The sequence below is a fragment of the Crinia signifera genome, chromosome 5 (genome assembly GCF_055691185.1).
Source record: "Crinia signifera chromosome 5, ASM5569118v1, whole genome shotgun sequence".
Classification (NCBI taxonomy): domain Eukaryota; kingdom Metazoa; phylum Chordata; class Amphibia; order Anura; family Myobatrachidae; genus Crinia; species Crinia signifera.
Window position 1 is genome coordinate 333,548,055 of NC_139221.1, and position 13,274 is coordinate 333,561,328.

The 13,274-nt window shown below is 48.4% G+C and overlaps 1 protein-coding gene across 3 annotated transcripts in view; it reads left to right on the plus strand.

The window, feature by feature from the left end:
* Positions 1 to 374: 374 nt before the first annotated feature.
* The window catches only part of HGH1 (HGH1 cochaperone), a 149,618-nt gene continuing 136,718 nt past the window's right edge, over positions 375 to 13,274 (plus strand). For 2 of the 3 annotated variants that reach the window (XR_014444043.1, XM_083145062.1), the window contains exons 1-2: positions 375 to 484; positions 2,379 to 2,924. Coding sequence is in view for 2 of the 3 variants with exons in the window: in XM_083145062.1 (XP_083001188.1) it covers positions 2,392 to 2,924 (533 nt within the window). In the remaining variant the exon portion in view is untranslated. The remainder of the gene's footprint in view (positions 485 to 2,378; positions 2,925 to 13,274) is intronic. The other variant, XM_083145063.1, reaches the window with a different exon arrangement.

A 13,274-nucleotide genomic window follows, 5' to 3' on the forward strand; every position in this document is an offset into this window, starting at 1 on the left:
GAATGAAGGAGGGGAGGTAACTATGATGTAACAGTGTAATATGAGCTAGGTGACATGAGGGAGATTGCTAGACTAATGAGGGAGAGAGGGAGATTGCTGCTATGTCAGGGAGTCTCCTGCAGAATTCAGGGGGGGGGGGGGGTAGCTATGTGGTAATCATACATTAAGAAGAAAGTGTAGGAACAGAGCATTGTGTCCCTCCTGGAGAGGGTCATGGTGCGAGGTATGGTGTTATGTATGAGGGTAATTTCATTAGTCATCCTAAAAATGCACAAATACATGTATTATTAGAGATCGCAGACTTTGGACTCCGGTAAAATGGCCGCCACCAAGCGGCACCACAGACTCCTCCACTGTCTGCTGTGTAATGTTACTGTACTCCTCTAGTTCCTTCTCCTAAGCCCCGCCCTAATAGTCATCAGTGTACGACGGAGAACAAGCGACAGACATTCGGGGAAGCGTCCGTCACATGTGCAGCTCACACGTGAGTGTTCTGCCCCATACTGTCCCGGGATTCTCCATACTGTCCCTTTATTATCCATACTGCGCCCACTTACATTATGAATACTGCCCCACTTATATTATCCATACTACCCCCACTTATATTATCCATACTACCCCCACTTACATTATCCATACTGCCCCACTTATATTATCCATGCTGATCCCACTTATATGATTCATACTGATCCCACTTATATTATCCATACTGATCCCACTTATATTATCCATACTACCCCCACTTATATGGTTCATGCTGATCCCACTTATATGATTCATGCTGCCCCACTTATATTATCCATACTACCCCCACTTATCTTATCCATACTGCCCCACTTATATTATCCATACTGTCCCCTTATTATCCATACTGCTCCCACTTATACGATTCATACTGATCCCACTTATATTATCCATACTGTCCCCTTATTATCGATACTGCTCCCACTTATATGATTCATACTGACCCCACTTATATGATTCATACTGCCCCCACTTATATTATCTATACTACCCCCACTTATATTATCCATACTAACCCCACTTATATTATCCATACTACCCCCACTTACATTATCCATACTGCCCCACTTATATTATCCATACTGTCCCCTTATTATCGATACTGCTCCCACTTATATGATTCATACTACCCCACTTATATTATCCACACTGTCCTAGCATTATCCATACAGCCCCCTTATTATCCATACAGCCCCAGCATTATCTATATTGACCCCCCCTTATATTATCCATACTGTCCTAGCATTATCCATACTGATCCCACTTATATTATCCATACTGTCCTAGCATTATCCATACTGATCCCACATATATTATCCATACTGCCCTCCACTTATCCATACTGCCCCCCTTATTATCCATACTGTCCTAGCATAATCCATACTGATCCCACATATATTATCCATACTGCCCTCCACTTATCCATACTGCCCCCTTATTATCCACACAGCCCCAGCATTATCTATACTGACCCCCCTTATATTATCCATACTGCTCCCACTTATCCATACTGTCATAGCATTATCCATACTGTCCCCCCCTCATATTATCCACACCGCTCCCACTTATATTATCTATACTGTCCTAGCATTATCCATACTGCTGTGGTTGTGTGCTGTGTGCTGTGTGTGTGTGTGGTGTGTTGTGCTGTGTGTGAGTTGTGTGGTTTTGTGTGTGTGTGTAGTCTGCTGTGGTTGTGTGTGTGTGGTCTGCTGTGGTTGTGTGTGTGTGTGTGGTCTGCTGTGGTTGTGTGTGTGGTGTGCTGTGTGAGGGTTGTGTGTGTGTGGTCTGCTGTGGTTGTGTGTGTGGTCTGCTGTGGTTGTGTGTGTGGTCTGCTGGCTGTGGTTGTGTGTGTGGTCTGCTGGCTGTGGTTGTGTGTGTGGTCTGCTGTGGTTGTGTGTGTGGTCTGCTGTGGTTGTGTGTGTGGTTGCGTGTGGTGTGTGTGCGGCCTGCTGTGGTGGTCTGCTGTGTGTGAGTTGCGTGTGGTTGCGTGTGGTGTGGTCTGCTGTGGTTGTGTGGTGTGGTCTGCTGTGGTTGTGTGGTGTGGTCTGCTGTGGTTGTGTGGTGTGGTCTGCTGTGGTTGTGTGGTGTGGTCTGCTGTGGTTGTGTGGTGTGGTCTGCTGTGGTTGTGTGTGGTGTGGTGTGCTGTGGTTGCGTGTGGTGTGGTCTGCTGTGGTTGCGTGTGTGTGCGGCCTGCTGTGGTGGTCTGCTGTGTGTGAGTTGTGTGGTTGTGTGTGTGTGTGCGGCCTGCTGTGGTTATGTGCCCTATAAGTCCACTATTCGCAGAGACTGTACATAAATGTCTGCGTGTACCCAGGATCCATTGCGCTCATGTCTTATTGTTCCCTCCTCAGGTTTAAGAATCTTATGGAGCCATCGCTTTGCTGCGAGTTCCTCTCCTTCCTGAGCCCAGGGACTCGGGCTGATGTAAAGAGCCAGGCACTGGAGTATGTGCTCGGGGTGAGTGCGACACCTCAGGGGAGGAGGAGCCTGTGCGAGTTGCCAGGATTACTGCAAACTTTGCTAGACTTGACCTCTAACATATCACCACCAGTTGTCCAGGATTCCTATCACATACTGGTGAATTTGACCTCTGACCCATGCACTCACCTTGCTCTTCTGGATATCCCCATGCTGCTCCCTACACTGATCAATCGCCTGTGTGATGCGCAGTACATTTATGCTGACTCTGTCTGCACAGCACTCTGCAACCTGAGCCGTGAGGAGGAGACCTGTCGCTCGGTGCTTTCTGCTCTAAAACCTTTGGGAATGAACCAAATTGTGGAAATGATCTGTTGTCCCAAATACAATTCAGCTGCTAAACTGGACTATCTCGGACCTCTACTGTGTAATCTGACTCAGCTAGCAGAAGGCAGAGACTTTATACTGGACAGAACCAGGTGAGATCTGGCCTGTGTCACTGCACGCCGGGTAATCTGTGCCGGGCGCCTGTGTCACTGCACGCCGGGTAATCTGTGCCGGGCGCCTGTGTAACAGCACGCCGGGTGATCTGTGCTGGGTGCATGTGTCACTGCACGCTGGGTGATCTGTGCTGGGTGCCTGTGTCACTGCACGCTGGGTGCCTGTGTCACTGCGTGCTGGGTGATCTGTGCCGAGCGCCTGTGTCACTGCGCGCTGGGTAATCTGTGCCGAGCGCCTGTGTCACTGCGCGCTGGGTAATCTGTGCCGAGCGCCTGTGTCACTGCGCGCTGGGTAATCTGTGCCGAGCGCCTGTGTCACTGCGCGCTGGGTAATCTGTGCCCGGCGCCTGTGTCACTGCGCGCTGGGTAATCTGTGCCCGGCGCCTTTGTCACTGCGTTCTGGGTAATCTGTGCCGAGCGCCTGTGTCACTGCGCGCTGGGTGATCTGTGCCGGGCGCCTGTGTCACTGCACGCCGTGTAATCTGTGCCCGGCGCCTGTGTCACTGCGTGCCGGGTAATCTGTGTCACTGCGCGCTGAGTAATCTGTGCCGGGCGCCTGTGTCACTGCGCGCTGAGTAATCTGTGCCGGGCACCTATGTCACTGCACGCTGGGTAATCTGTGCCGGGCGCCTGTGTCACTGCGCGCTGGGTAATCTGTGCCGGGAGCCTGTGTCACTGCGTGCCGGGAGCCTGTGTCACTGCGTGCCGGGAGCCTGTGTCACTGCGTGCCGGGTCCCTGTGTCACTGCGCGCCGGGTAATCTGTGCCGGGCGCCTGTGTCACTGCGCTCTGGGTAATCTGTACTGCGCGCCGGGTGATCTGTACCGGGCGCCCGTGTCACTGCACGCCGGGTGATCTGTGCCGGGCGCCTGTGTCACTGCGCGCCGGGTAATCTGTGCCGGGCGCCTGTGTCACTGCGCTCTGGGTAATCTGTGCCGGGCGCCCGTGTCACTACGCGCCGGGTGATCTGTGCCGGGCGCCCGTGTCACTGCACGCCGGGTTATCTGTACCGGGCGCCTGTGTCACTGCGCGCCGGGTAATCTGTGCCGGGCGTCTGTGTCACTACGCGCCGGGTGATCTGTACCGGGCGCCCGTGTCACTGAGCGCCAGGTGATCTGTACCGGGCTCCAGTGTAACTGCACGCCGGGTTATCTGTACCGGGCGCCCGTGTAACGCTGCACTACTGTTATATATCCAATACACATAGATTACAATAAGTAATAGAGTAACAAATTCTGGAAGTCAAAGTAATAATGGTGAACACCATCACGGTAACGGACGCGGTAATTCATCAGTACAGGTGTAATAGGGGTTTCAGAGTGATAGTCACATGGTATAATAGTATGTTATTACACTCCCAGCTAGGAAGAGACTGAATGACTCTCTTATATTTCACCCGTGTCTATTTACCATGCAGCACTTTCAGATGAAAACATAAAGCGGAACTCATTAAGTGTAAAGTGCGACAGCCCGGAGACAAGCTGCTGCCACTTTGGTAATGTAGCCCTTCTACTCATTCCCTGTCATTCCTCTGGGTGTCCCTGCAGCACCACTATCTAAGCCTCACCCATGCAACTGGGACCGCCATAGTCATGTGCTTCGGGGCACCCATGTGACAGCAGGATATGAATGGTCACTGTAATTCCCCATCAGTTTCGCGCCATGTGATATGGATGCTCACTGTAATTCCCGGTCAGCCCCGCGCCATGTGATATGAATGGTCACTGTAATTCCCGGTCAGCCCCGCGCCATGTGATATGAATGGTCACTGTAATTCCCCATCAGTTTCGCGGCATGTGATATGGATGCTCACTGTAATTCCCGGTCAGTCCCGCGCCATGTGATATGAATGCTCACTGTAATTCCCGGTCAGTCCCACGCCATGTGATATGAATGGTCACTGTAATTCCCTGTCAGCCCCGCGCCCTGTGATATGGATGCTCACTGTAATTCCCGGTCAGTCCCGCGCCATGTGATATGAATGGTCACTGTAATTCCAGGTCAGTCTTGCGCCATGTGATATGAATGGTCACTGTAATTCCCGGTCAGTCCTGCGCCATGTGATATGAATGGTCACTGTAATTCCCGGTCAGTCCTGCGCCATGTGATATGAATGGTCACTGTAATTCCCGGTCAGTCCTGCGCCATGTGATATGAATGGTCACTGTAATTCCCGGTCAGTCCTGCGCCATGTGATATGAATGGTCACTGTAATTCCCGGTCAGTCCCTCGCCATGTGATATGAATGGTCACTGTAATTCCCGGTCAGTCCTGCGCCATGTGATATGAATGGTCACTGTAATTCCCGGTCAGCCCCGCGCCATGTTATATGAATGGTCACTGTAATTCCCGGTCAGCCTCGCGCCATGTGATATGAATGCTCACTGTAATTCCCGGTCAGTCCCGCACCATGTGATATGGATGCTCACTGTAATTCCTGGTCAGTCCTGCGCCATGTGATATGGATGCTCACTGTAATTCCCGGTCAGTCCCGCGCCATGTGATATGGATGCTCACTGTAATTCCCGGTCAGTCCCGCGCCATGTGATATGGATGCTCACTGTAATTCCCGGTCAGTCCCGCGCCATGTGATATGAATGGTCACTGTAATTCCCGGTCAGTCCCGCGCCATGTGATATGAATGGTCACTGTAATTCCAGGTCAGTCCTGCGCCATGGGATATGAATGGTCACTGTAATTCCCAGTCAGTCCCGCGCCATGTGATATGAATGGTCACTGTAATTCCAGGTCAGTCCTGCGCCATGTGATATGAATGGTCACTGTAATTCCCGGTCAGCCCCGCGCCATGTTATATGAATGGTCACTGTAATTCCCGGTCAGCACTGCACCATGTGATATGAATGGTCACTGTAATTCCCGGTCAGTCCCGCGCCATGTGATATGGATGCTCACTGTAATTCCCGGTCAGTCCTGCGCCATGTGATATGAATGGTCACTGTAATTCCCGGTCAGTCCCGCGCCATGTGATATGAATGGTCACTGTAATTCCCGGTCAGTCCTGCGCCATGTGATATGAATGGTCACTGTAATTCCCGGTCAGTCCCGCGCCATGTGATATGAATGCTCACTGTAATTCCCGGTCAGTCCCACGCCATGTGATATGGATGGTCACTGTAATTCCCTGTCAGCCCCGCGCCCTGTGATATGGATGCTCACTGTAATTCCCGGTCAGTCCCGCGCCATGTGATATGAATGGTCACTGTAATTCCAGGTCAGTCTTGCGCCATGTGATATGAATGGTCACTGTAATTCCCGGTCAGTCCTGCGCCATGTGATATGAATGGTCACTGTAATTCCCGGTCAGTCCTGCGCCATGTGATATGAATGGTCACTGTAATTCCCGGTCAGTCCTGCGCCATGTGATATGAATGGTCACTGTAATTCCCGGTCAGTCCCGCGCCATGTGATATGAATGGTCACTGTAATTCCCGGTCAGTCCCTCGCCATGTGATATGAATGGTCACTGTAATTCCAGGTCAGTCCTGCGCCATGTGATATGAATGGTCACTGTAATTCCCGGTCAGTCCTGCGCCATGTGATATGAATGGTCACTGTAATTCCCGGTCAGCCCCGCGCCATGTTATATGAATGGTCACTGTAATTCCCGGTCAGCCTCGCGCCATGTGATATGAATGCTCACTGTAATTCCCGGTCAGTCCCGCGCCATGTGATATGGATGCTCACTGTAATTCCTGGTCAGTCCCGCGCCATGTGATATGGATGCTCACTGTAATTCCCGGTCAGTCCCGCGCCATGTGATATGGATGCTCACTGTAATTCCCGGTCAGTCCCGCGCCATGTGATATGGATGCTCACTGTAATTCCCGGTCAGTCCCGCGCCATGTGATATGAATGGTCACTGTAATTCCCGGTCAGTCCCGCGCCATGTGATATGAATGGTCACTGTAATTCCAGGTCAGTCCTGCGCCATGTGATATGAATGCTCACTGTAATTCCCGGTCAGTCCCGCGCCATGTGATATGGATGCTCACTGTAATTCCTGGTCAGTCCCGCGCCATGTGATATGGATGCTCACTGTAATTCCCGGTCAGTCCCGCGCCATGTGATATGGATGCTCACTGTAATTCCCGGTCAGTCCCGCGCCATGTGATATGGATGCTCACTGTAATTCCAGGTCAGTCCCGCGCCATGTGATATGAATGGTCACTGTAATTCCAGGTCAGTCCTGCGCCATGGGATATGAATGGTCACTGTAATTCCTGGTCAGTCCCGCACCATGTGATATGGATGCTCACTGTAATTCCCGGTCAGTCCCGCGCCATGTGATATGGATGCTCACTGTAATTCCCGGTCAGTCCCGCGCCATGTGATATGGATGCTCACTGTAATTCCCGGTCAGTCCCGCGCCATGTGATATGGATGCTCACTGTAATTCCCGGTCAGCCCCGCGCCATGTGATATGGATGCTCACTGTAATTCCTGGTCAGTCCCGCGCCATGTGATATGAATGGTCACTGTAATTCCTGGTCAGTCCCGCGCCATGTGATATGGATGCTCACTGTAATTCCCGGTCAGTCCCGCGCCATGTGATATGAATGGTCACTGTAATTCCAGGTCAGTCCTGCGCCATGTGATATGAATGGTCACTGTAATTCCCGGTCAGTCCCAGTGAGAGCAGTTCTGTGGGTCTATCACCTCTGCACACACATTATGGCGTGCCACACTGGTGACAATTGGAGTAGGAATTATGTAAACACATGTACGGGTGTTAATGGCGGTGATTTACGCTTTATTGATTTTCGGTAGGCGAAGCACCTATACTCACAGTTTAGGTATCCCAATGGCAATGCTTAGTGGGAGAATGTGAGCGGAATCTTCCACCATTGTCTGTATCCCTGGCAGGCTGCTTATTACATTGTCCACCTCTAGTCAGCGATAAACCAGTGTCCCAACGTCGGGTAAATGACTGTCGGGACCGCGTCCGGCACCCGTATGTGTGGAGCACTCTTTCCACAACTAAGGGATGTTGTCAATAGCAACCAGTCAGAGTCTACTTATCTAGAAGATAGTTGAATCTGGTTGGTCACTATGGGCAACATGTGCATGTGGGGCGCTTGCATCCGCTCGCCAGCGGGGGTGTTCTGGCGGGCCCCTGCGCAGGATGAGCGGCACTACATCTGTATGGTCATCTTTACCTGATATTGTTGCGAAGAATTTGTTTTCTAAATCATTCACTTTAGTTCAGAGTTGTGTAAGTGGTGAGATATGAACTTTAGCTGCGATTCTCGTCTCTGCAAATGAGATCCTTTCAGCGAGGTGTTGAAGCTGCCTGGTGGTATTAATGGCATCTACGTTGCTAGTATGAGAAACGGGGGGGGGGCTGCCTGCGTTGCGCAGCACTGGACTTCTCTTTTTCTCTGTGATGTGGCCTTTGGTATCCAAATTGTATGAAGTCTTCAAATCATTGATGCATACATTTATAAATCTTTCAGAAAAGCATACATACATGTACATAAGAGAAGCCGAAGAGTATCTTCTGACATAGGGCCTGATTCAGAGGTTACTGCAAGTGCGGTTCTCTCCATAATCAGTGAAGACTCATATGCAGCCTATAAGCCAGAACGGCTGGAGGAGGTCTAATGGTCACTTCCAGTCCGCTTTCAGGGAGTGCCTGTGACGTCAGCGCCAGAGTCGTAGATGACCACTAGGGGCAGACGTACAGTTGCAGAGACGGAGGATTCAATGGTTTGTGAATTACGTATGGAATAGCGGGTTGATAGTGAAGTGATGAATTTACTCGCAGACTTGTACGGGTTTTCTTTCTGTCTGAGCGACGGATATATACTGGCAGTGATCTCTCTGATCACATAACAGAAATTATTGTAGATTTGTACAACTACAGGGCACAAGCATAGCCCCACACAGATAATTACATTGTACTGCCCCAGGAGCCCATTCCCCACCGCTACAGTCATTACAGAATTATAAAATAAAGGCAATTTTCTTTCATCCACTAGGAGACATTGGAGGGAGATTGCACTGGGGGGTAAAGATGGTGGTAAGTGGGAGCTCCTCCCCTTCTATGACCCAGCAGCCCCCACCCCCAGTCTTTAACATGTGCATTGGGAGCCAGTCACTGTTGCACTGAGCTCCAGCATACAATTGATTATTTTTTTTCTCAGTTCTTCTGGACAACTTAGCAGCCACCTCAGGAAGAGCCCCCCCCCCCCCCCCCACCTACTATAGAAGTGGGGTCCCTGCGACCTGTGGTCCCCAGACTGTATACTGCACAACTCCCCACTTGCTGCCTCTGCTAACCTCCCCGCTGTATGTTAAGTGGTGGCCCACACAGGATTCCACGGACAGCAAAGTGCACAACTGGGGCTGCCATTGGGGAACAAACAACAGGACTGGGTACTGTTACCAGCACAGGCGAATCTAAAAATATGTTAAGGGGTGGTCCCAGATACAACTACTCCTGAAGTAGGGACCCTTACGCGTCTAAACAGCCTGCACCGAAAAGGTGGCGTGGCCTCACAAAATGGGGGCATGGCTTAGGTCTGGGGTAGCCAACCCTAGTCCTCGAGAGCTACCAACAGGGCATGTTTTGCAGGTCTCCTCACAGAATCACAAGTGAGCTAATTAGCTCCATCTGTGGATCTTTTAAATTGTGTCAGTGATTAATGAGTGCAGCTGTGCAGCAGCTAGGTTGTCTGGAAAATGTGAACTGTTGGTAGCTCTCGTAGGCTAGGGTTGGCTACCACTGGCTTAGGCCCTCACCTGCTGCCTGTGACTGTGCCACCTTCTCATTGACACTCAGTCAGACACAGCCGGCGTGTGCAGGAACTCATTTTACTGTGCCTCATGGGCAGAATGCAGGTGGGTGCACAACTTGCGATTACTCGTTATTACGCCACCCATGTCGCACACAGCCAGAGAAAGCAGGGCGGCTGCGTGCACCTCGTGACGTCATCACACCTGGTCGTGAACTTGACTATTTACATTGGGGCTTGACAAAGCTGTGTTAGACAGTGAAACGTATACGTTGGCATAGAGCCATTTTGAAATGCTTGTTAGCCTGAGATAAAATTGTGATATATTATGTTGTATTAGCACTGAAATATAGGATCCCAGAGCACGAAGTAGAGCTATTATACCATAATTGAAATATAGGATAAAGATAGGAAGCTCTGTGGGATAATCACACAAAGGAATATATGTGATACTATATCAGTGCAATAGTAACTGAGTGTGATATCCTCAAGTGATCAGCAGAGAGCACCAAAGGTCCACTATTCTATAAGTGACCTATACACCACTGTATAATCACATATAAACTGATTGTGGCATTCTCAGTGACCAGCAGAGGGTACTAAAGGTCTACCATTCTATAAGTGACCTATACACCACTGTATAATCACATAAAAACTGAGTGTGATATCCTCAAGTGACCAGCAGAGAGCACCAAAGGTCCACTATTCTATAAGTGACCTATACACCACCGTATAATCACATATAAACTGAGTGTGGCATTCTCAGTGACCAGCAGAGGGTACTAAAGGTCTACCATCCTATAAGTGACCTATACACCACTGTATAATCACATATAAACTGAGTGTGGCATTCTCAGTGACCAGCAGAGGGTACTAAAGGTCTACCATTCTATAAGTGACCTGTACACCACTGTATAATCACATATAAACTGAGTGTGACATTCTCAGTGACCAGCAAAGGGTACTAAAGGTCCATTATACACACCAGGGATTATATCCTCTAAAACCCTATAATAACTTAAACTTGTATACCACCGTACAAACTACATACAAACTATAAAAATCAAGTGTGATATACTATATGACCAGCAGAGGACATTAAAAAGGTTTAATATACATACAAGTGACTAATAAACGACAGGTATATTTCCTGAAAATCTGTGTAACCCTCAAAAATTAACCAGCAGAGGGCATTTATATATAAAAACGTTCAAGAAAACACAGGGATTTTTCCTTGAGACACACAAATTGGACCTATAAACTATAATTAATGTACCCCATATTCTGCAAAAGGCAAATGTGAGTTCCCCTGTGGGGATTGTTTACCGACCCATTAAGCTAAACTGCATGCTGAGCTATGGGATGTCTGTGTCCTTGCAACCACCACGGCCTCAGAGAGCCCCCAGAAGACATTCTGCCTGGACTGCTGTGGGCTCTGAAAGGCAGAGACTGACAGAGGGCATCAGACACATTCCCCAAGTGGTCACACTGCAAAACTCATATGCTACTCTTGCAGGGTTGGAATGTATGACCAACATAGGCAATAAAGAACAGGAAGATATGAGGACTTCTACCTCTTCTAACTGTAGGACCAGGAAAAAAAAAGGACTGCACTTCTTTTGGGAGATTCCATAATTAGAGGAGTTAATCTGGGAAATGCTACTAAAGTAGAGAAACAAGTAAGGTGCTTACCTGGAGCCACAGCTCCAAGAGATAAAGAACGCATGCTAAGAATTGTAAAGGCAGCAAGAAAAGATGGGGAGGTGGATGTCATTGTCCACCTAGGCACAAATGACCTGGTTAATGCTGAAGTCATGGCCGTAAAAGATGAATTTAGAAAGTTAGGAACTGCTCTAAAACAGGTGGCAACCACTGTAACTTTTTCAGAAGTATTGCCAATACACCAAGGGGAAGATAGAACTCTGAGAATTAGAAACTTCAATATTTGGCTAAGGAATTGGTGCAACGAGGAGAGATTTGGATATTTAGGTCAAAGTCAAGCTACCTGGCAAGACAGAGCCTTATATAAAAGTGATGGCCTGCACCCATCTTCAAGGGGAACGAGAATATTAAGTGAGAAGTTTGGAAGCTTCATAAGCAACTATTTTAACTAGCAGAGGGGGGCAGTGAACCAAATAAGAATGAAGAAATCTGCTCTCCCAACCTAGAGGTATTGTCTCTGCAGGCAAATGGAACAGAAAGCCTATCCACTGCAACAGAAGATAATGCCGATCAAAACCGAATAGATATAGGCAGAAAGATGAACATAGCTAGCAGCAGGAGAAGCAAAAACACAACTTTAAGAGCTATGTGTGCAAATGCTAGGAGCTTAGGAAATAAAATCCCAGAACTAATTGCAATAATGACAAGGGATGAACTGGATATTGTGGCTATTACAGAGACATGGTGCAATGAAAATCATGACTGGGACATAGCTATACCAGGATATACTTTATTTAGGAAGGACAGAATCGGAAAAATTGGAGGAGGGGTTGCAATATATGTGAAAAAATATATAAAGACTACCTTAATACAAAGTATTGAAGAAAAAACGGAGGCCCTTTGGGTGACCATAGAAACAGGGGAGAAGGCGATTCTTCGTATAGGGGTGATCTACAGACCACCAGGTCAGGAAGAGGAACTAGACAAGAGCCTATTGCAGGACATCAATAAAATGGCATTAAAAGGAGAGGTGATAATCATGGGAGACTTTAATCTACCTGATGTAAACTGGGAGCTGCCTGTTGCAAGTTCCACCAGAAGTAGGGACATGCTGAATTCCTTGCAAGGAGCATCCCTCTAGCAATTGGTGAGGGAGCCCACTCGTAAGGACGCAATATTAGACTTAATACTTACAAATGGTGACAGAATATCTGACATAAATGTGGGTGAAAATCTGGGATCCAGTGACCATCAAGCAGTATGGTTTAAAATAAAGACAGAGACTGACTCATCGCACACAAAAACAAAGGTGTTAGATTTTAGGAAGGCTGATTTTGTAGAGATGGGAAACTCTGTAAGGGATTATTTGGCAGAGTGGAAGAACTTGGAAGGAGTGCAGGATAAGTGGGAAAAATTAAAAAGTGCAATTCTAAAAGCAACAGAACTGTGTCAAAAGAGTTAGGAAAAACACAAGAAAAAGAAAGCCATTGTGGTTTGCAAAAGAAGTAGCAAGTATTGTGAAAGCAAAAAAGTTGGCCTTTAAGAAATTTAAGCAGACGCAGAAGAATGAGGACAAAGAGGTGTATCTTGTTAGACAGAAGGAGGCTAAGAAGGTAATCAGATGTGCAAAAGCACAGGCTGAAGAGAAAAGGGCCCAGTCAGTGGGTAAAGGGGGGGGGGGGGGACTTTTTTTTAGGTATATAAGTGAAAGGAGAAAAACAAAAAGTGGAATAATTAGACTGAAGACAGAGAGTGGAAGTTTTCTTGAGGGGGACAATGTAATAGCAGATAATATTAATAATTATTTCTGCTCAGTATTCACTGCTGAAAGAGAGGGGAAGGGGCCACAGTTAAGTTGCAAGTATAGTCAGAAAACTGAGGGAGAGACAATTACATTTACAGAGGAGAAAGTC